The sequence below is a fragment of the Onthophagus taurus genome, chromosome 2 (assembly GCF_036711975.1).
Source record: "Onthophagus taurus isolate NC chromosome 2, IU_Otau_3.0, whole genome shotgun sequence".
NCBI lineage: Eukaryota > Metazoa > Arthropoda > Insecta > Coleoptera > Scarabaeidae > Onthophagus > Onthophagus taurus.
The window spans coordinates 1,065,697-1,089,090 of record NC_091967.1 but is presented as its reverse complement, the minus strand read 5'-3'; the positions used below and the strand labels follow the sequence as shown (position 1 = coordinate 1,089,090).

At 34.3% G+C, this 23,394-nt stretch overlaps 2 protein-coding genes and 1 long non-coding RNA gene across 5 annotated transcripts in view; all 3 read left to right on the top strand.

Annotated features, from left to right (window-relative positions):
* The first annotated feature begins 132 nt into the window (after positions 1-132).
* The window catches only part of LOC111424062 (paxillin), a 63,432-nt gene continuing 40,170 nt past the window's right edge, over positions 133-23,394 (top strand). Inside the window, exon 1 of the mRNA XM_071201580.1 lies at positions 133-225. Within this exon, the coding sequence (XP_071057681.1) occupies positions 213-225 (13 nt within the window). The 5' untranslated portion in view covers positions 133-212. The remainder of the gene's footprint in view (positions 226-23,394) is intronic.
* On the top strand, positions 136-22,762 carry LOC111423524 (misexpression suppressor of ras 6). 2 transcript variants are annotated; one of them, XM_023056763.2, is made up of 2 exons: positions 136-225; positions 21,614-22,762. In XM_023056763.2, exons 1-2 carry the CDS (start codon positions 213-215, stop codon positions 22,729-22,731), a joined length of 1,131 nt encoding a protein of 376 aa, XP_022912531.2. In that variant the 5' UTR covers positions 136-212; the 3' UTR covers positions 22,732-22,762. The 2 variants fall into 2 exon arrangements, with proteins under 2 accessions (XP_022912531.2, XP_022912530.2); XM_023056762.2 differs by lacking the exon at positions 136-225 and adding an exon at positions 13,733-14,069 and having other exon boundaries at positions 21,614-22,761.
* On the top strand, positions 3,652-4,465 carry LOC139432778 (uncharacterized). 2 transcript variants are annotated; one of them, XR_011642447.1, is made up of 3 exons: positions 3,652-3,755; positions 3,809-4,263; positions 4,321-4,465. It is a non-coding gene; the product is annotated as an uncharacterized lncRNA (long non-coding RNA). The 2 variants fall into 2 exon arrangements; XR_011642446.1 differs by having other exon boundaries at positions 3,652-4,263.

Sequence of the window (23,394 nt, the reverse complement as noted above, 5' to 3'; positions counted from 1 at the left end):
AAATAAAATAAATCTTTATCAGCAGAATTTCAAAAAGAAAACAGAACGAATATTAAAAGTAAAACCGGTTGCCTACGTTGTTGCCAAGTAGTTGGCGTTGCCGATAACGTAAAATCTCAAATTTTTCGTCGGCTATGTGATGATATATACGAATATCTACTGTATAAGTTAATTACATTAAGTGATAATCATTTCTGAGGGATTTAACAACCATGGAAGATCTAGGTAAGTTTTTATTAATCTTTAATGTACGTTTGTTTTGACTGAAAAAAAAACACCTGACTGTTGACATAACCTCAATTATTTCAATTTTAATCATACAACACAATATTTCATTTTAAATCTAGTATTATATCTAATTATTGATAATCTTCTTAATGGCCAAACAATAATAATTATAACATTAACGTTAATTAAAAAAATCAAATAAATCATACAAGCGATAATAGTGTTTTTTGGGATTCTTTTTGTTTTTTCTCGAATTCTTGGGCGAGTCATCAAAAAAAAAATAATAAAAAAGTTACAATAAAATGGATTCTTTAGTGATGATGTCAGTTATATTTATATTGAAAGAGTTCGGCCTTGACCGGTGTCGTATCGCTGTTCAAGACAATGATATGTTCTGGTAATAAATGTGATTTATCTGGTATAAATTAGTGTATGTTTTGAGCTTCTCAAGTTGTTGATAATGATAGACGTAAATAACGTAAATTTAGAATATAATTCAAACGCATCTGGATCTGGTTCTGATGTAAGAGGAAGAAATTATAGTCGTATGTGCAGAGGACGTAAACAAAGTTTAATTTGAAATTAACAGCATGATGAATGGTGTGCAGATGTTGAAAGGCTGCAATAATGTAATAAATTGTTCTTTAAAATTCTTTAAATATTGATTTTTTTTATTATCTCGAGAAATAATTAGACAAAATTGTGAAATTGTTTGAAATAATCACAAACATGTTTATGAATAAAATCGTTGATAAAATAAAATAGATTAATTTGAAAAATATTGTAAAGGATAAGTAATTGAACAAAGTTTGCAACTGTCCTATTTCATCTTTTTATGAATGAGTAGAATCAATAAAAAATTAAATCTGAAACTGGTCATCATATTGTATGACTCGGCTATACTACTATATGATAAAATTGTAGATCTTTTGCTCAATTAAGTCTTGGTTGTTTGAGGCCGAGGCTCAGTGATTAAAATTATATCAAGCTGAAATCGGTTATACAGGGTGGGTCAGAAAGAATAGGAAATCCAAATACCGGAGACACTAGACACCAAAATATGACGATTTAATTCAACATCTCTTATACAGATGTTGGTGGTTTTTGAAATTTCTTGATAATTTCGAAGCTTTTTATACTATTAACATATAATTTGGTAGTTTATGTTTTCGACGATGAGAAATAAGAATTTGAAACGTGTTTTGTTGTTGCTCGTAGAGGGCGCTAAATACACACTGCTCGTTTGATAAATCAAGTCATGAGTATTTTGTCAGTTGAGGTATGGTGAATTAGAACCATAAATTTGAGCTTTCAATTTTACACAAAAAAGATAGTCTTGCTTAAATTGTCTAAGTCTGCTGATTTCCAAGTTATTATATGACCATATTGAAAAATCCAGTGGATTTAAATCTGGACTTTTCGATGATCGTGCATATTTACTTCCACGACCAATCCAACAATAAATAATTAGAGCACAGGAAGACTATAATGTGGTGGAGCACCGTCCTGCATAAACCTTCTTTTAGAGCGTCTGGTAAGTCAGGTAAAAGCTCGTGCAGATGATTTTCAAGAAAACTTAAGTACACACGTCCACGATAAAATTGGATATTACACCACACCAAATATTTACTTTAAGCTCGTGTTGAAAATGTCTTTCCCTCACGTGTGTCTTTCCCTGTACTTCGAAAACCACCGACATTTGTATAAGAGATGTTGGATTAAATCGTCATTCTCATTCTGTATACGTACAGGGTGGGCAAATTTACTGGTGTGAAGTTATCCATAAATCCCAGCAATAAACTTAAAACATTAATAATTCCGTAACCAATACGATTTGGGTAACCAAATTTCACACACAGGTCACTCTTACCCTCAAGAACAGCTAACCACACCCATTTGGTAAAAAAAAATTTTTTCAACCCTCACCCCCGAAAAAGGGATGTTTTCGCCCTGATGGGCACCTTCGAATTAAACGAAATTCTACCACATAATAGAACACACTTCTAAGTATTTTTATCAATTTTCAAAACACCGTAAGCCCTAACGGTTTTCGAGAAAAAAAATCAGTATTATAAACCGGGGATGGGACTTTAGGGGTGAATTTGACCCCGTTGGGCACCTTCAAAATTGATGAAATTTTAGGATGATTTAGAGGATGCCTTTAGCGATTGAAATCAACCATCCAAACACCGTAATGTATTACGGTTTCCGAGAAAAAAAATGTGTTATTAGACACTATAGGTACACAGCGCGGCGCGGACTTTGGGGGTGAATTTGACCCCGTTGGGCACCTCCAAAATTGACGAAATTTTAGGATGATTTAGAGGATGCCTTTAGCGATTGAAATCAACCATCCAAACACCGTAATGTATTACGGTTTCCGAGAAAAAAAATGTGTTATTAGACACTATAGGTACACAGCGCGGCGCGGACTTTGGGGGTGAATTTGACCCCGTTGGGCACCTCCAAAATTGACGAAATTTTAGGATGATTTAGAGGATGCCTTTAGCGATTGAAATCAACCATCCAAACACCGTAATGTATTACGGTTTCCGAGAAAAAAAATGTGTTATTAGACACTATAGGTATACAGCGCGGCGCGGACTTTGGGGGTGAATTTGACCCCGTTGGGCACCTCCAAAATTGACGAAATTTTAGGATGATTTAGAGGATGCCTTTAGCGATTGAAATCAACCATCCAAACACCGTAATGTATTACGGTTTCCGAGAAAAAAAATGTGTTATTAGACACTATAGGTAGACAGCGCGGCGCGGACTTTGGGGGTGAATTTGACCCCGTTGGGCACCTCCAAAATTGACGAAATTTTAGGATGATTTAGAGGATGCCTTTAGCGATTGAAATCAACCATCCAAACACCGTAATGTATTACGGTTTCCGAGAAAAAAAATGTGTTATTAGACACTATAGGTATACAGCGCGGCGCGGGCTTTGGGGGTGAATTAGACCCCGTTGGGCACCTCCAAAATTGACGAAATTTTAGGATGATTTAGAGGATGCCTTTAGCGATTTAAATCGACCATCCAAACACCGACCACGGCTTCAGAGAAACAATTTCGTTATTAAATTGTACACGTATGTAGAGCAGATAGTAGGTGCCTTTAGCGATTTTAATAGATTATGAAAACTGCGAAACTCTTAATATTTCATGGAAAAAATAAATTTTGTTAAGAAAGGCATTTTGTAGTTTTATGGGCTTTTAGTCGTTACTGGCAAAGGGTAAGAACTCCGCCACGTGCAGTTACAAAAGGCGCAGGTATTAAGGAAAAAATATGTCCATATTTTTTGCATTATAAGTGCATTCCGGGAAAATAGTTGCCGACTTATTCGGTGTTGTTTTAGAGCGTCATACACATTTTTTAGATTTTGCCCGAAAGGTGAGGAGTAAACTTATAATATTCTAGTTATCTCTTGTTAAAACCAGTGACCAGTGAAGATGTCGACGAAATTACTGTTTTTGGGCGATAGTAATTTTTGCCGAATGCTACGTACTAGAACTAACTACAAAGTATTTGTTCTAACAGATGTGAAATTAATTCCTACTAATGGTATATATTTTAGGACGACAACCAAAACAGTCAAGCAACGGAAAATATTTCCTCAACTTAGCAGTAGGCGGTCAAACAATACTAAAACTTTTGCGGCGCGCAAAGTGTATTCCAAAAACATGTTACCCTTGGTTTTGTGGAGATATTGTTGAACGTCATATCGTTATAATGATAAGAACTAAAGATATACTCCATAAAACATCACCATCCCAACTGAAGTCCCAATATTCTCACCTCTTCCGCTTCCTTCTTTCCTTAAATCCTAAAGGAATACAAATTTGCACAATTCCTCCCTGCAAAAACTTCGAGTCTGTGAACGTAAGATATTATAACTTCTCTGTCATGCTATAAATAAATACTCTCCATGCCTTTATAGGAAATCAATCATTACATTCGACGGTTTTGTGCTGAAAAGCAAATCAATTGTACCGACATTGAAGCAATTGTTAACAGAACCATGATGGAAGGGTAACAAAACGTAAAAATGTTTCTTTTCTTATGTATTTAATACAAATTTCTACACAGGGATGGCATTTACTTAAATGAACAAGGGTTGGAAACGGTCTGGAACGCGGTAGCAAGTAATTATAATCATATTCTCAATCCATTACACAATTTAATTATAAGTAAAACAGACCATTAATATAATAAATTTCTTTCTCTATCAAAAGTTTTTTTTCTATCAAAAGTCCGCCCTCCAAATCATCCTAAAATTTCATCAATTTTGGAGATGCCCAACGGGGTCAAATTCACCCCCAAAGTCCGCGCCGCGCTGTGTACCTATAGTGTCTAATAACACATTTTTTTTCTCGGAAACCGTAATACATTACGGTGTTTGGATGGTTGATATCAATCGCTAAAGGCATCCTCTAAATCATCCTAAAATTTCGTCAATTTTGGAGGTGCCCAACGGGGTCAAATTCACCCCCAAAGTCCGCGCCGCGCTGTATACCTATAGTGTCTAATAACACATTTTTTTCTCGGAAACCGTAATACATTACGGTGTTTGGATGGTTGATTTCAATCGCTAAAGGCATCCTCTAAATCATCCTAAAATTTCGTCAATTTTGGAGGTGCCCAACGGGGTCAAATTCACCCCCAAAGTCCGCGCCGCGCTGTATACCTATAGTGTCTAATAACACATTTTTTTTCTCGGAAACCGTAATACATTACGGTGTTTGGATGGTTGATTTCAATCGCTAAAGGCATCCTCTAAATCATCCTAAAATTTCGTCAATTTTGGAGGTGCCCAACGGGGTCAAATTCACCCCCAAAGTCCGCGCCGCGATCTGTACCTATAGTGTCTAATAACACATTTTTTTTCTCGGAAACCGTAATACATTACGATGTTTGGATGGTTGATTTCAATCGCTAAAGGCATCCTCTAAATCATCCTAAAATTTCGTCCATTTTGGAGGTGCCCAACGGGGTCAAATTCACCCCCAAAGTCCGCGCCGCGATCTGTACCTATAGTGTCTAATAACACATTTTTTTTCTCGGAAACCGTAATACATTACGATGTTTGGATGGTTGATTTCAATCGCTAAAGGCATCCTCTAAATCATCCTAAAATTTCGTCAATTTTGGAGGTGCCCAACGGGGTCAAATTCACCCCCAAAGTCCGCGCCGCGCTGTATACCTATAGTGTCTAATAACACATTTTTTTTCTCGGAAACCGTAATACATTACGGTGTTTGGATGGTTGATTTCAATCGCTAAAGGCATCCTCTAAATCATCCTAAAATTTCGTCAATTTTGGAGGTGCCCAACGGGGTCAAATTCACCCCCAAAGTCCGCGCCGCGCTGTATACCTATAGTGTCTAATAACACATTTTTTTTCTCGGAAACCGTAATACATTACGGTGTTTGGATGGTTGATTTCAATCGCTAAAGGCATCCTCTAAATCATCCTAAAATTTCGTCCATTTTGGAGGTGCCCAACGGGGTCAAATTCACCCCCAAAGTCCGCGCCGCGATCTGTACCTATAGTGTCTAATAACACATTTTTTTTCTCGGAAACCGTAATACATTACGATGTTTGGATGGTTGATTTCAATCGCTAAAGGCATCCTCTAAATCATCCTAAAATTTCGTCAATTTTGGAGGTGCCCAACGGGGTCAAATTCACCCCCAAAGTCCGCGCCGCGCTGTATACCTATAGTGTCTAATAACACATTTTTTTTCTCGGAAACCGTAATACATTACGGTGTTTGGATGGTTGATTTCAATCGCTAAAGGCATCCTCTAAATCATCCTAAAATTTCGTCAATTTTGGAGGTGCCCAACGGGGTCAAATTCACCCCCAAAGTCCGCGCCGCGATCTGTACCTATAGTGTCTAATAACACATTTTTTTTCTCGGAAACCGTAATACATTACGGTGTTTGGATGGTTGATTTCAATCGCTAAAGGCATCCTCTAAATCATCCTAAAATTTCGTCAATTTTGGAGGTGCCCAACGGGGTCAAATTCACCCCCAAAGTCCGCGCCGCGCTGTATACCTATAGTGTCTAATAACACATTTTTTTTCTCGGAAACCGTAATACATTACGGTGTTTGGATGGTTGATTTCAATCGCTAAAGGCATCCTCTAAATCATCCTAAAATTTCGTCCATTTTGGAGGTGCCCAACGGGGTCAAATTCACCCCCAAAGTCCGCGCCGCGATCTGTACCTATAGTGTCTAATAACACATTTTTTTTCTCGGAAACCGTAATACATTACGATGTTTGGATGGTTGATTTCAATCGCTAAAGGCATCCTCTAAATCATCCTAAAATTTCGTCAATTTTGGAGGTGCCCAACGGGGTCAAATTCACCCCCAAAGTCCGCGCCGCGCTGTATACCTATAGTGTCTAATAACACATTTTTTTTCTCGGAAACCGTAATACATTACGGTGTTTGGATGGTTGATTTCAATCGCTAAAGGCATCCTCTAAATCATCCTAAAATTTCGTCAATTTTGGAGGTGCCCAACGGGGTCAAATTCACCCCCAAAGTCCGCGCCGCGATCTGTACCTATAGTGTCTAATAACACATTTTTTTTCTCGGAAACCGTAATACATTACGGTGTTTGGATGGTTGATTTCAATCGCTAAAGGCATCCTCTAAATCATCCTAAAATTTCGTCAATTTTGGAGGTGCCCAACGGGGTCAAATTCACCCCCAAAGTCCGCGCCGCGCTGTATACCTATAGTGTCTAATAACACATTTTTTTTCTCGGAAACCGTAATACATTACGGTGTTTGGATGGTTGATTTCAATCGCTAAAGGCATCCTCTAAATCATCCTAAAATTTCGTCAATTTTGGAGGTGCCCAACGGGGTCAAATTCACCCCCAAAGTCCGCGCCGCGCTGTATACCTATAGTGTCTAATAACACATTTTTTTTCTCGGAAACCGTAATACATTACGGTGTTTGGATGGTTGATTTCAATCGCTAAAGGCATCCTCTAAATCATCCTAAAATTTCGTCAATTTTGGAGGTGCCCAACGGGGTCAAATTCACCCCCAAAGTCCGCGCCGCGCTGTATACCTATAGTGTCTAATAACACTTTTTTTTTTCTCGGAAACCGTAATACATTACGGTGTTTGGATGGTTGATTTCAATCGCTAAAGGCATCCTCTAAATCATCCTAAAATTTCGTCAATTTTGGAGGTGCCCAACGGGGTCAAATTCACCCCCAAAGTCCGCGCCGCGATCTGTACCTATAGTGTCTAATAACACATTTTTTTTCTCGGAAACCGTAATACATTACGGTGTTTGGATGGTTGATTTCAATCGCTAAAGGCATCCTCTAAATCATCCTAAAATTTCGTCAATTTTGGAGGTGCCCAACGGGGTCAAATTCACCCCCAAAGTCCGCGCCGCGCTGTATACCTATAGTGTCTAATAACACATTTTTTTTCTCGGAAACCGTAATACATTACGGTGTTTGGATGGTTGATTTCAATCGCTAAAGGCATCCTCTAAATCATCCTAAAATTTCGTCAATTTTGGAGGTGCCCAACGGGGTCAAATTCACCCCCAAAGTCCGCGCCGCGCTGTATACCTATAGTGTCTAATAACACTTTTTTTTTTCTCGGAAACCGTAATACATTACGGTGTTTGGATGGTTGATTTCAATCGCTAAAGGCATCCTCTAAATCATCCTAAAATTTCGTCAATTTTGGAGGTGCCCAACGGGGTCAAATTCACCCCCAAAGTCCGCGCCGCGATCTGTACCTATAGTGTCTAATAACACATTTTTTTTCTCGGAAACCGTAATACATTACGGTGTTTGGATGGTTGATTTCAATCGCTAAAGGCATCCTCTAAATCATCCTAAAATTTCATCAATTTTGAAGGTGCCCAACGGGGTCAAATTCACCCCTAAAGTCCCATCCGCGGTTTATAATACTGATTTTTTTTCTCGAAAACCGTTAGGGCTTACGGTGTTTTGAAAATTGATAAAAATACTTAGAAGTGTGTTCTATTATGTGGTAGAATTTCGTTTAATTCGAAGGTGCCCATCAGGGCGAAAACATCCCTTTTTCGGGGGTGAGGGTTGAAAAATTTTTTTTTTACCAAATGGGGGTGGTTAGCTGTTCTTGAGGGTAAGAGTGACCTGTGTGTGAAATTTGGTTACCCAAATCGTATTGGTTACGGAATTATTAATGTTTTAAGTTTATTGCTGGGATTTATGGATAACTTCACACCAGTGGCAAATTTGGGTGTTATTATAGGCTATCTCAGAAACTATAAGAGATACGAAAAAAGTAGGTGCCATGTCCCGGTCTCTTTTTTCGATACTAACCCAATCCTGCAAACACCAAACCTCTATCTTCTTTTGTTTTTAAGTTATAGCCAAAAAGTAAAATTTTCGTGATTTCAAAAATTGCTCATATTTCGTTTATTTTTGTAATTAGAGAAATGGGGTTGATACGTTCTTAAGACACTTTTTTAAGTAGAATATACTGCCGTTGAAAAATTTTAAAAATATTTGATGATTTTTGAGATACAACACAAAGTTGTGTTTTTTTAAATACAAACTATAGTAGATTATGGTGTTACTGAAAAGAGCATATTTGTAGCTTTCCAATGATGGTGTATTTGGGGAAAATAAACGTTATTTTTTAATTCTTAAATATTAAAGATTAATATTCAAAATTTTAATTATATACAGGTGTCTCACGTAACTGGTTCGTTAGAACTTTTTTAGGTTCCACTATTCATAGAGGTTTGAAATTTTGGTAGCATGTGTTGTTCATTCTAAACTTTCAATCTAAAATATTTTCAAGATGGCCACCACTTCCGGTCTACCGGAAGTAGACCACAACTTCGTTATTTTAAATGGAATACTATAGTTTTTATTACACCTTTCAATTATACATAAAAAAATATGTTGACTTTGATAAAAGTTGTTGGTAGCTACCATTTTTTGTTTTCGAGTTATTCTGATTTTAAGCTTTTTTTGGCAAATTTCACCATGCTCTTTAAAAGCCTATATCTCAGTTAACGTTCATTAAAAAAAAACCTCTAAATTTTCACGATTACTCTTCAGATGTTGCCAAATAGATTGTCATTTCTTGTATCAGAGTATCTTATACAGGGTGGTCAAAAATTGAATTACCGTTTCTCCATATTCAATGGCTAAAAAGTCGAAAATTTTAAATGGAACACCCCGTTTTTTTTTACCCTATCAGAAAGGGAATTTAATTCTCTACAAATTATCTATAAACATTCCTATACCTATTTATTGTAGTTTCCCTGATATTGAGACATTAATCAAAGCATGCACGGAATGCGGGAAAACGTTTGATTTTTTTATTAGAAGGCAATGGAATTTTGACAGTTTTTGGTCCATATTTGTGTTATTGTTGTTGTTACTTACTTTTGATCACGACTGAAAGTCATTGTATATCATGGCAAATTATTCCAACGCCGATATTTTAAATTTGTTTTATATTCATGGCAATGGCCTTCACGATCTCCAGATTTAACACCATTGGATTTTTATTTGTGGGGTCACTTAAAAAATCAAGTGTACAATTCACCGATCAACACACGACAAGAGTTGCGTGATAGAGTGATGCGTGCACTACGTACTATTGATGGCGACCAACTTCTACGGGCCACAACCGTAGAAGTCGAAAGAAGTTTTGAAAAATGTTTAATGGTGAATGGTCAGCATATCGAACAGTTTTAATTTTTTTATAATTTTAAGTAAATAACTAATTTCTGTTATTAAATTGTTGTTTTTCATTGTTTCATTTATTCTTTTTGCTGTTGGTTAGTTTTGGTAAATAAAAGCGAGCATGCTAAAGGTTATTCAACCATAGTTAATTGTAGAAATAATACCAATAATAATTTAAATAAATTAAACGATGAACTGTCAAAATGTCTTAGCCTGCTAACAAAAACACAAACGGATTCTATGTCTGATTTTGATTAATTTTCCAATATCAGGGAAACTACAATAAATAGGTATAGAAATGTTTATAGATAATTTGTAGAGAATTAAATTCCCTTTCTGATAGGGTAAAGAAATATGGGGTGTTCCATTTAAAATTTTCGACTTTCTCGCAATTGAATATTGAGAAACGATAATTCAATTTTTGACCAGCCTGTAAAAGATTCTCTGATACAACAAATGACAATCTATTTGGCAGCATCTGTAGAGTATTCGTGCCAATGCAGAGTTTTTTTGAATAATCGTTAGCTGAGATATGAGCTTTTAAAGAGCATGGTGAAATTTGTCAAAAAACACTTAAAATCAAAATAACTCGAAAACAAAAAACGCTAGGTACCAACAACTTTTATCAAAGTCAACATATTTTTTTACGTATAATTGAAAGGTGTAATAAAAATTATAGCATTCCATTTAAAATAACGAAGTTGTGGTCTACTTCCGGTAGACCGGAAGGGGTGGCCATCTTGAAAATATTTTAGATCGAAAGTTTAGAATGAACAACCCATGCTACCAAAATTTCAAACCACTACGAATAGTGGAACCTTAAAAAGTTCTAACGAACCAGTTACGTGAGACACCCTGTATATAATTAAAATTTTGAATATTAATCTTTAATATTTAAGAATTAAAAAATAACGCTTATTTTCCCCAAATACACCATGCGTGCAATACATCATTGGAAAGCTACAAATATGCTCTTTTCAGTAACACCATAATCTACTATAGTTTGTATTTAAAAAAGCACAACTTTGTGTTGTATCTCAAAAATCATCAAATATTTTTAAAATTTTTCAACTTCTGTATATTCTACTTAAAAAAGTGTCTTAAGAACGTATCAACCCCATTTCTCTAATTTCAAAAATAAACGAAATATGAGCATTTTTTGAAATCACGAAAATTTGACTTTTTGGCTATAACTTAAAAACAAAAGAAGATAGAGGTTTGGTGTTTGCAGGATTGGGTTAGTCTCGAAAAAAGAGACCGGGACATGTCACCTACTTTTTTCGTATCTCTTATAGTTTCTGAGATAGCCTATAATAACACCCAAATTTGCCCACCCTGTACATATGATAAATTTGTAAATTTTTTGTCTAATTAAGTCTTGGTCGCTTGAGACCTTTGATTATATATAATATGGATTGAGCTAACTGAATATATCTACTAACAAAAATGTGGCTCAAGGGGAATAGACGCAGATGGAAAGCGATAATGTGAAAGTGTAACAAAGATAGACATAAAACGGTACTAAACAGACGGGCGCATGCGCACAAAAGTATCAAACCTCTTCCATTTGACGTTTATCGTTTTGTTGTGTCACAGCCAGTCACAGCGTTATGTTTAAAAATGTATTGTTTCGTGTGCAAAGTTCGCGATAATACAGTTTCACATCACCTGTAAGTATTATAAATGTTACTTCTAATTGATAGTTTTTTATCTTATAAATTAACGCACGCCCATTATATGTTAGTACGCTTCTATGTCTATCTCGGTTCGATCACCTTGCGCAAGCTATCTCTCTCGTTGGCTCAATCCATATTATACAGCCTGATTCAGAGTAAGCGCCTTATTTTTTTTAGCCACACTATGGGTACTACTTTCAAAATATTTGGCAGTAATATGTTTTAGGACATTCTTTACACGATGGTGATACCACATTTTCAATTGGACGAATTATTTCAAAATGGCGACTGTCAACTTTTTTTTTAAATGGAATGCCAACATTTTTTTTTATTATTGAGATCCTAAAAACATTCTTTATACGATAGTATTTTGTTTTTTTTTTTAATTCATTTCTTTCCCCATCAAAAAACATACATTTTAATCTAGTAGCGCATGAATGTTTTACACTCGATGTTATTTTTGTCCAAATATCAAGTAGCGCTAGACACAAAAGAAACAATTAAGCTTTATTTTGTAATAAACATCTACTTATTTATTTATTTGGACAAAAATAACATCGAGAGTAAAACATTCATGCGCTACTAGATTAAAATGTTAGGTTGCTTTTTGATGGGGAAAGAAATGAATTTTTAAGAAATACAAAATACTATCGTATAAAGAATGTTTTTAGGATCTCGATAATAAAAAAAAAATTTGGCATTCCATTAAAAAAAAAAAATTGACAGTCGCCATTTTGAAACAATTCGTCCAATTGAAAATATGATACACCATCGTGTAGAGAATGTTCTAAAACATATTACTGCCAAATATTTTGAAAGTAGTACCCATAGTGTGGCTAAAAAAAAATAAGGCACTTACTCTGAATCAGGCTGTATATAATCAAAGCTTGAGACCAAGACTCATTGATTAAAGTTATATCAAATAATATATAATAATAATGAAAGGTTTTTTAAAAAAAGACCACTTTTCCTCCGTAATTGTTATAAATTAATCAATCTGAGACGTTTCGGGAACACCTCCCATCTTCAGTCTACAAATAGTCAGTCGTAATATTACCTTGTACAACTGTTCATCAAAACAGTTGTACAAGGTGACGCACATACATGTATGCAAAGTAATTTTAAAATATTGTTTTTTTAAATCATCATATCAAGATTAGAGATAATATTACGAGTGACTATTTGTAGACTGAAGATGGGAGGTGTTCCCGAAACGTCTCAGATTGATTAATTTATAACAATTACGGAGAAAAAGTGGTCTTTTTTTAAAAACCTTTCATATAACAACACCTCTAGTTCAATTTATCGTTTAATAATAATAATATAAATATTAATGATTCAGAGATAAAAATTGTTGAGTAAGCTACTCAATTTTGACCCACCTTTTGTGCATAAATTATAATTCAAAATAGTTTTATTACAAATTTTAATGAAACGTAAATAATTTTATATTTTTAACTTATCTTTATTTCCCTTATGATATCTTATCAAAAACAAATTTTATTTAAATGATTCAATTTTTTTCTTTTTTTGTCAGTTTTTGTGAATTACGTGACCGATTAGTGTTTTAATTAGCGTTATAATTAGCGTTAACCTTCATGTACCCTCATCGTATATCACGTTAACGTCAACAATAAAAAAAAATGTAACATTATCACGGAGAACTCAACTAATACCATATAGGGCACCATACCAGCCTTGACACACTGCCTCCTCTCGCGTTTGGACTCTTTTTTTCGACACAACGCCGGTCGCCAAAACGGCAAAATAGCTTATTTACAATTAAATGTTTCTACAACCGTTCAGTAACTCGTGTGTAATCGTCCAAAACGATACGTTTAAACATATAATTTGAGTAAATTTATGTTTTTTTTATAAATAATACGGTGTGTGTCGAGCGGTCCTGGTACCTATACACAACTACTATTAAATGGACTCTATAAATAATAATAGAACGAAAGTGACGTTTGCAGTTTTCATATTCCCAACGTAAATCGGCTGAACCAAGCCTTCCTCTCTGCATTTCACCGCAGCCGTTTTACTTTTATTTTATTACTATTGTCGGCTCCCGTCTAATTTGGGTTTTCTCGGATCTTCGCTTTCGCCTCAACTCGTTGACGACGTGTTTGTTCGTATTCCGTAGGCGTCACTACGTTTACCCTCTATCATTACGCCGTACTAGTTAAAATTAAAGTCGGTTAAATTTTCGAAAAACGTGACAATGTGCGCGAATTTACTATTACCGAGTAAAACGTGACTCTCTCGCTTGGTTTTGTGCGTTTATTAATATTTACAAACACGCGGTAACGATTTTTGGATTGGTTGGACCATTATCGACGTCATGGATCGTACTATGTACGGGAAAATCGTCCCGGGGACTTTACATCCTTATCAGTGTACATTAAAATGTGGGACTTTACCAGGATGTAAGTTAAAAACAAAATTTTTTTTCGTTCAGAAACGTTTATTTCGATCTGCGTGATAATATTAAAATTCGAACATCTAAGATACAGTGACCCTTGAAGTTGTTTTTATACACACTTCAACGGCTCATTTCGTTTCCGTATTCTATATTTAAAACTCATTGATATTTAAAAAAACTTTGACGCACAAAGATGATTTATGCCTAGTTCCATAATGAATTCGAAAAAAGGTCCACTTTAAAATTGACTTTTTGAAAGAATTTTATTTTTGACGATTTGATGTAATTTTCCATAGTTAGATCCAGTTAACAGTTAATGGTAATTGATGTCCTCACTTGTAGGTTGTGTGTCCAATTAAATTTAGACCGCTATACTTTATGTTGTCAACTTTAATATTACAACCAGAAATGAGGCGTTTACCGGTGTATAATTATAAATGTTTCTACAATACGATTATAATGGGTGTTGAATTGTAGGAATAAATATTATTTGAGAATTTTTTAATATTTAATTTAATTAATATATCCGAGGTTCTTTGCGATCAAGACCCACAATCAGTGATTAATGTTATATTAACTTGAACCTGGCGATGAAACTCGGCTTCAACTTGTAGTGTATGTAGTTTTATGTGGAGATGAATTCCTTCACAGCACTTAGGCCCCTTTCTACATCCCCACAATTTACAGTTCATTCAGGTGCAAGAAAAGGTTAAACCCAAACACTCATTTTAAACTGTAGTTATCTATTCGGCACATTTAGAGCTGTCTGTACTTTCTACTATACAAGTGTATACAAGAAATAATCTGTATAAAAAGCGTCGCAATCCGCACTGTAGGATTTTTAGGTACACTTTAAACTTATTCATCCAGATGTGAGGTTAGAAGTTTAGCGAAAAGCGGTACTGTTGAATTTTGTTGTTTAAGAAGGTATTTCTTTGATAAATGGTTATTAGGTGTGATTATTACAGATCATTTTAAAAAGAAAACATTGAGCTTAAATTTAAAATAAGTCTCATTCCTTAATTTCAATAAACATAGTTTCTAAGAATTTTTAAATTAGCATCTTTTTTAAATGTAAGTGTTGTTTCAACATTTTTTTTCTTAATATTTTTCCAATTCAACCCAACAATTATTATACATCATTTTAAAGAGAAAACTTTGAGCTTTAATTTAAAATAAGTTTCATTCTTAACTTCAATAAATACAGCTTCCAGGAATTTTTAAAATAGCATCTTTTTTGATACTCTTAGGTTATACGAAAATGTAAGTTTTATTTCAACTTTTTTTTCCTCTATATTTTTCCAATCCAACCCAACAATTATTATACATCATTTTAAAGAGAAAACTTTGAGCTTTAATTTAAAATAAGTTTCATTCCTTAACTTCAATAAATACAGCTTCCAGGAATTTTTAAAATAGCATCTTTTTTGATACTCTTAGGTTATACGAAAATGTATGTTTTATTTCAACTTTTTTTTTCTCTATATTTTTCCAATCCAACCCAACAATTATTATACATCATTTTAAAGAGAAAGCTTTGAGCTTTAATTTAAAATAAGTTTCATTCCTTAACTTCACTAAATATAGCTTCCAGGAATTTTTAAAATAGCATCTTTTTTGACACTCTTAGGTTATACGAAAATGTAAGTTTTATTTCAACTTTTTTTTCCTCTATATTTTTCCAATTCAACCCAACAATTATTATACATCATTTTAAAGAGAAAACTTTGAGCTTTAATTTAAAATAAGTTTCATTCCTTAACTTCAATAAATACAGCTTCCAGAAATTTTTAAAATAGCATCTTTTTTGATACTCTTAGGTTATACGAAAATGTAAGTTTTATTTCAACTTTTTTTTCCTCTATATTTTTCCAATTCAACCCAACAATTATTATACATCATTTTAAAGAGAAAACTTTGAGCTTTAATTTAAAATAAGTTTCATTCCATAACTTCAATAAATACGGCTTCCAGGAATTTTTAAAATAGCATCTTTTTTGACACTCTTAGGTTATACGAAAATGTAAGTTTTATTTCAACTTTTTTTTTCTCTATATTTTTCCAATCCAACCCAACAATTATTATACATCATTTTAAAGAGAAAGCTTTGAGCTTTAATTTAAAATAAGTTTCATTCCTTAATTTCAATAAATAGGGCTTACAGGAATTTTTAAATTAACATCTTTTTAACATTTTTAGGTTATTCGAAAATGTAAGTTTAGTTTCAAAATTTTTTTTCTCTACATTTTTCCAATCCAACCCAACAATTATTATACATCATTTTAAAGAGAAAACTTTGAGCTTTAATTTAAAATAAGTTTAATTCCTTAATATCAATAAATACGGCTTCCAGGACTTTTAAATTAGCATCTTTTTTGGCACTCTTAAGTTATACGAAAATGTAAGTTTTGTTTCAACATGTTTTTTGTCAATATTTTTCCAATCCAACCCAACAATTATTATACATCATTTTAAAAAGAAAGCTTTGAGCTTTAATTTAGAATAAGTCTCATTCTTTAATTTCAATAATTACGGCTTCCAGGAATTTTTAAATTAGCATCTTTTTTGACACTTTTAGGTTATACGAAAATGTTAGTTTTAACTCAATACTCTTTTTCTCAATATTTTTTTAATTCAACCCATCGATTGTTATACATCGATTTAAACAGAAAGCTTCAAGCTTCAATTTAAAATAAGTTTTATTTCTTAATTTCAATAAACACGGTTTCCAGGAATTTTTGAATTAGCATCTTTTTTGACACTTAGACTATGCGATTTTATTCCAATGGCCTTTACTGAGTGTATTTTGATAGCGTTTTAATTCTATCTGATTCTGTCACAAAGTTTCAAAATGTTTGACTTCTTGGGACACAAAGGGTTAATGAACGTTAATATACAGTGCGTTTCAAAAGTAACGGATAAATTCGATAAAATCATTACGAACAATTTATGAAAAGATCGCTGAAACGGGTCTAAAGATTTAAATTTTTTGCAATTTTTTGGTGTATATTTTAAAATTTTTCCGCCATTTTTAAACGAGTTATGACGTCATCGAAGTTTTTTTTAAATGGAACACCCCATTTTTTATATCGGACTTTGAAAGAGAATTGTCTTCTGAATTATGTGCAATAAATATTAATATCGGTTACATAAGAAAATTTTCGAGAAAAATTAATTTAAACTTTTATTATTTCTCATTCATTTGATATAGAAAATAGCAGTAGCAGTGCGTAACCATGGCAACCAATTGTTTTGATTTGACATTTTCAAGTGTCAAAATTCAATTTGAATTTCAAAAAATTGCAAAAAATTTAAATCCTTAGACCCGTTTCAGCGATTTTTTCAAAAATTGTTTATAATAATTTTATCCGTTACCGTTTCCTATCTACTTTCTTAGCTGATATCTTCCTTATAATTAGGGATAGCGAAAAACTAAATGCACCACATGAAAGCTTGAATCTTTCTCTATCTAAAACCGGGTTTTCGTCTGCCGATAAGTTGATATTAAGATCAATAAAAAATGAAGAACACCGCGCTGTACTTAAAATAGCTCAAAATTACCAAACTTCAAGGACTTGTGCAATTGTTACGAAACCGAATTTTAAAAAACTGTTATCACAGTCAGAAAGGGCGCTCCTTCAGATATCTTAATCCGGGTTTTCGTCGGTCAATATCTATCGGCGTCATGCTTAAATCACCCTTAATGTCCATCCCTACACTCAGAAACGCTTAAATACTCTTCCTCTAAACAACTTTCTTATTTGATAAGGAGAAAACTATAGAAACATATCTATCTTATCTAACTATCTATCTTATCTAAGATAGATAAGGTTCTAGAGTTTTGTCCTGCTCATATAAGAAAGCTATCGACCCGAACAAGGTTTAAGAATGGCTAAAATGTGTGAATTTAGCAGTTTGGCCAAAAATGTACGTGTGCAAGCGCGTGATCGCCACGTGTTATACACCACTAGAAAGAGCAGAAAATTTTCGATAAGGTAGATATGGTTCTAGAATTTTCTCCTGCTCATATAAGAAAGTTATCGACCCGAACAAGGTTTAAGAATGGCTAAAATGTGTGAATTTAGCAGTTTGGCCAAAAATGTACGTGTGCAAGCGCGTGATAGCCACGTGTTATACACCACTAAAAAGAGCAGGAAATTTCCGATAAGGTAGATAAGGTTCTAGAGTTTTCTCCTGCTCATATAAGAAAGTTATCGACCCGAACAAGATTTAAGAATGTCTAAAATGTGTGAATTTAGCAGTTTGGCCAAAAATGTACGTGTGCAAGCGCGTGATCGCCACGTGTTATATACCACTAGAAAGAGCAGGAAATTTCCGATAAGATAGATAGGGTTCTAGAGTTTTCTCCTGCTCATATAAGAAAGTTATCGACCCGAACAAGGTTTAAGAATGGCTAAAATGTGTGAATTTAGCAGTTTGGCCAAAAATGTACGTGTGCAAGCGCGTGATCGCCACGTGTTATACACCACTAGAAAGAGCAGAAAATTTTCGATAAGGTAGATATGGTTCTAGAATTTTCTCCTGCTCATATAAGAAAGTTATCGACCCGAACAAGGTTTAAGAATGGCTAAAATGTGTGAATTTAGCAGTTTGGCCAAAAATGTACGTGTGCAAGCGCGTGATAGCCACGTGTTATACACCACTAAAAAGAGCAGGAAATTTCCGATAAGGTAGATAAGGTTCTAGAGTTTTCTCCTGCTCATATAAGAAAGTTATCGACCCGAACAAGATTTAAGAATGTCTAAAATGTGTGAATTTAGCAGTTTGGCCAAAAATGTACGTGTGCAAGCGCGTGATCGCCACGTGTTATATACCACTAGAAAGAGCAGGAAATTTCCGATAAGATAGATAGGGTTCTAGAGTTTTCTCCTGCTCATATAAGAAAGTTATCGACCCGAACAAGGTTTAAGAATGGCTAAAATGTGTGAATTTAGCAGTTTGGCCAAAAATGTACGTGTGCAAGCGCGTGATCGCCACGTGTTATACACCACTAGAAAGAGCAGAAAATTTTCGATAAGGTAGATATGGTTCTAGAATTTTCTCCTGCTCATATAAGAAAGTTATCGACCCGAACAAGGTTTAAGAATGGCTAAAATGTGTGAATTTAGCAGTTTGGCCAAAAATGTACGTGTGCAAGCGCGTGATAGCCACGTGTTATACACCACTAAAAAGAGCAGGAAATTTCCGATAAGGTAGATAAGGTTCTAGAGTTTTCTCCTGCTCATATAAGAAAGTTATCGACCCGAACAAGATTTAAGAATGTCTAAAATGTGTGAATTTAGCAGTTTGGCCAAAAATGTACGTGTGCAAGCGCGTGATCGCCACGTGTTATATACCACTAGAAAGAGCAGGAAATTTCCGATAAGATAGATAGGGTTCTAGAGTTTTCTCCTGCTCATATAAGAAAGTTATCGACCCGAACAAGGTTTAAGAATGGCTAAAATGTGTGAATTTAGCAGTTTGGCCAAAAATGTACGTGTGCAAGCGCGTGATCGCCACGTGTTATACACCACTAGAAAGAGCAGAAAATTTTCGATAAGGTAGATATGGTTCTAGAATTTTCTCCTGCTCATATAAGAAAGTTATCGACCCGAACAAGGTTTAAGAATGGCTAAAATGTGTGAATTTAGCAGTTTGGCCAAAAATGTACGTGTGCAAGCGCGTGATAGCCACGTGTTATACACCACTAAAAAGAGCAGGAAATTTCCGATAAGGTAGATAAGGTTCTAGAGTTTTCTCCTGCTCATATAAGAAAGTTATCGACCCGAACAAGATTTAAGAATGTCTAAAATGTGTGAATTTAGTAGTTTGGCCAAAAATGTACGTGTGCAAGCGCGTGATCGCCACGTGTTATATACCACTAGAAAGAGCAGGAAATTTCCGATAAGATAGATAAGGTTCTAGAGTTTTCTCCTGCTCATATAAGAAAGTTATCGACCCGAACATGGTTTAAGAATGGCTAAAATGTGCGAATTTAGCAGTTTGGCCAAAAATGTACGTGTGCAAGCGCGTGATCGCCACGTGTTATACACCACTAGAAAGAGCAGGAAATTTTCGATAAGATAGATATGGTTCTAGAGTTTTCTCCTGCTCATATAAGAAAGTTATCGACCCGAACATGGTTTAAGAATGGCTAAAATGTGTGAATTTAGCAGTTTGGCCAAAAATGTATGTGTGCAAGCGCGTGATCGCCACGTGTTATACACCACTAGAAAGAGCAGGAAATTTTCGATAAGATACATAAGGTTCTAGAGTTTTCTCCTGCTCATATAAGAAAGTTGTTTAGAGGAAGAGTATTTAAGCGTTTCTGAGTGTAGGGATGGACATTAAGGGTGATTTAAGCATGACGCCGATAGATATTGACCGACGAAAACCCGGATGAAGATAACTGAAGGAGCGCCCTTTCTGACTGTGATAACAGTTTTTTAAAATTCGGTTTCGTAACAATTGCACAAGTCCTTGAAGTTTGGTAATTTTGAGCTATTTTAAGTACAGCGCGGTGTTCTTAATTTTTTATTGATCTTAATATCAACTTATCGGTTATCAACCCGGTTTTAGATAGAGAAAGATTCAAGCTTTCAAGTGGTGCATTTAGTTTTTCGCTATCCCTAATTATAAGGAAGATATGTCCGAAATTTGGAGCCATGTTACGCTAAAGATTAATTCCCTTAAGTATGCGAGGTTGAGACAGTCACAAACAATACGACTTACCGTCTCGTCTTCCATTTCACACCCTCTACAAAGAGGTGTTCGCCAGCTTCATATAGAACATATGCTTACGTAACCAGTAGTATCCGGTCAGGAAGTGGGTGAGGAGCCTTAACTTTTTGATTTTCCCAGGAACTGAGTTGATCTCTTCCAGTCAGGGGTTTTCTTTGCAAAGACTAGTAGGTGTCTTTGCAGTTTGATCCCATCTATCGCAAAAAAACTTGATGGGAAATCGAGTTAATCAGCGATATTTAAATGAATTTCTGTAAACTTTAATCGTAGCGGATTTAAACATTCTAAGGGTTGATGTTGCAAATGTTTTTCTTCTGGGAATCATCTAAGCTCGATATTTATGTTTTTTTTCACCAACTCTACACCTGTAACTCATGAATTCCTCTACGTTAACGATGTTTCTGTTTAACTGAAAGCCTTAAAATAAGATTGGGTCGAGTAAGGTAAAATTAGAAATAAACCTCCCCAACTAAACGATTTCTAATTTTAACATTTTTTTTCATTTTTGTGGTAGCCCTACGAAATGTTTCGAATTAAAAAAAATTTAGTCGTGATAAATTTAATATTAATTTTTTAAAAATAAACACACGTGTTGCAATTTATCTGCACGTTGTTTTAACTTCCATTTTCGTCAAGTAAAATGTAAATGTGTTTCGTGATAGATCGAACGATTAAATTAGAATATGTCACCTTTCTCAATGATACCAATTCAATGTTGTTATACTTTATAAATAACAAAAAAAAAGTGTTTGTTTTTGTTGTGTTGTTTTCAAATTTGTGTTTGAACAAAAAAATTTTCCTCAACAGGTACGATGGAAAAATTGAAGAAATATCCAAAGATTCCAATATACATCGTCGAGTATCACAACGATGTTTTACCGTTTATTTACCGTGCAATCGGTTCGAAACATTTTCCTTTAGAAAATTCGACGTTGGTACACTTTGATTCACATCCCGATATGTTAATATCAAGAACAATGAAAGCTGACGTTGTTTTTAATAAGGAGCTTTTATTCGAGGAATTAAGTATTGAAAATTGGATTATGCCCGCCGTTTATGGCGGTCATTTTAAAGATTTGATTTGGATAAAACCACCTTGGGCTTTACAAATGAGCGAGGGAAAAAAATGTTTTAAAATTGGCGCCGAAAAAAATTCGGGATTACTTAAAGTCGATTCGATGGAAAATTATTTTTTAACAGACTGTTTATACGCCCCCGAAGAAGATTTATTAGACGCTAAAAATGTTAATTTAGACGTGATTACGTTGGGAAAAGAAATCGATGATTTTGATGATATCTCAAAAATATTACAAAATACTTTAAAAACTAATTATATTTTAGATATTGATTTAGATTTTTTTAGTACTAGCAATCCATTTAAAGCCTTATACAAAGAAGTTGATATGTATGAGAAATTAAAAGAAATATATAAATTTGTTTGGCCTGAAATTAAAACTCCCGCTAAAATTGTAGAAGCCACAAAACGAAGAGAAACCCAACTAAAAGAGTTAGAAAATTATTTCCAATCGTTACAAAAAACCAACGAACTACCCGAAACTAATAATCCCTCCGATATTTATTTAAAAGTACAGAAACTCAGCGAAGAATTAAAAGAAACATTCGGTAACGACAAAGTTGATTTTGATATCGTTCACGACGCTGGTTGTACTTGTGATGACACTGAATTACCGCATCATGTATCCGACAAAGATGACCTTGAAACAATGATTGGGGCTTTTGAAAAATTTTTAAATCTTTTATCTTTCCCACCTACGCTAATAACTATGTCGAGATCAAGTATCGATGATTATACCCCGGAAGAAGACGTTGAATTTATACAGGAGCGAATTTTGAAGATTTTAAATGAAAAGTTTCAGTGTGATCAACCTGTATTGAAATATTTAGAGGATTGTGAAGATCAATAAATGGTTTGTCCAAAAAATAGTATTGTTTTATTTAATACGAATCGATTATACACTTAACTTTAGTTTACTTACTTACTTTGTCTCACATAAAATGCAACATGTCAATATAATTTGACAGCTGAATAAAAATACAGTGATACAATAAAGTTTACATACACCCAAGAAAATGATAATATCTCATCTCTTGAAATGTAATTCAATGAATTTTTTAAACGAAGGATATTAGAAGTCTATATTATTTTAATACAAAATCGAAACAGTTCGACTTGTGCTACGAAGTGAAGGCTACAGCAGTAGACTTAGTCGCTTTTAGTCTCTCAAGACGGCTAAACCCGAATTATTCTAGTTCTAGGTCTTGTGTTAGTTAACACTAGTCCTAGAACTAGCTAAAGTTAGTTCAATAAAAATATACAACATTTAACTAGCGCTACTAAACACTGTCTCTAGAACTAAGATTAGACCTAGAACTGTGTTAGCTCTAGTGATAGTGCTAGTGCAAAACTAGTTGAACTTGGACTTGCTATAAACTAGTCCCTATTCATTTAGACAAGTTTTTAATGACTATCAACTAGTCTTTAGTCATTTTGAGCAACATGGATTGTCTAAAACTAGTTGTTAATCATTTAGACAAGTATAAAATTATGCTCAACCTATAATCAATTA

Excerpts from the sequence above, each read along its gene's own strand:
- LOC111423524 (XM_023056762.2), top strand. The coding sequence starts at position 13,985 with ATGGATCGTACTATGTACGGGAAAATCGTCCCGGGGACTTTACATCCT. Across the intron at positions 14,070-21,613 it reads ATGTGGGACTTTACCAGGAT|GTACGATGGAAAAATTGAAG; the intron begins GTAAGTTAAAAA and ends TTTCCTCAACAG.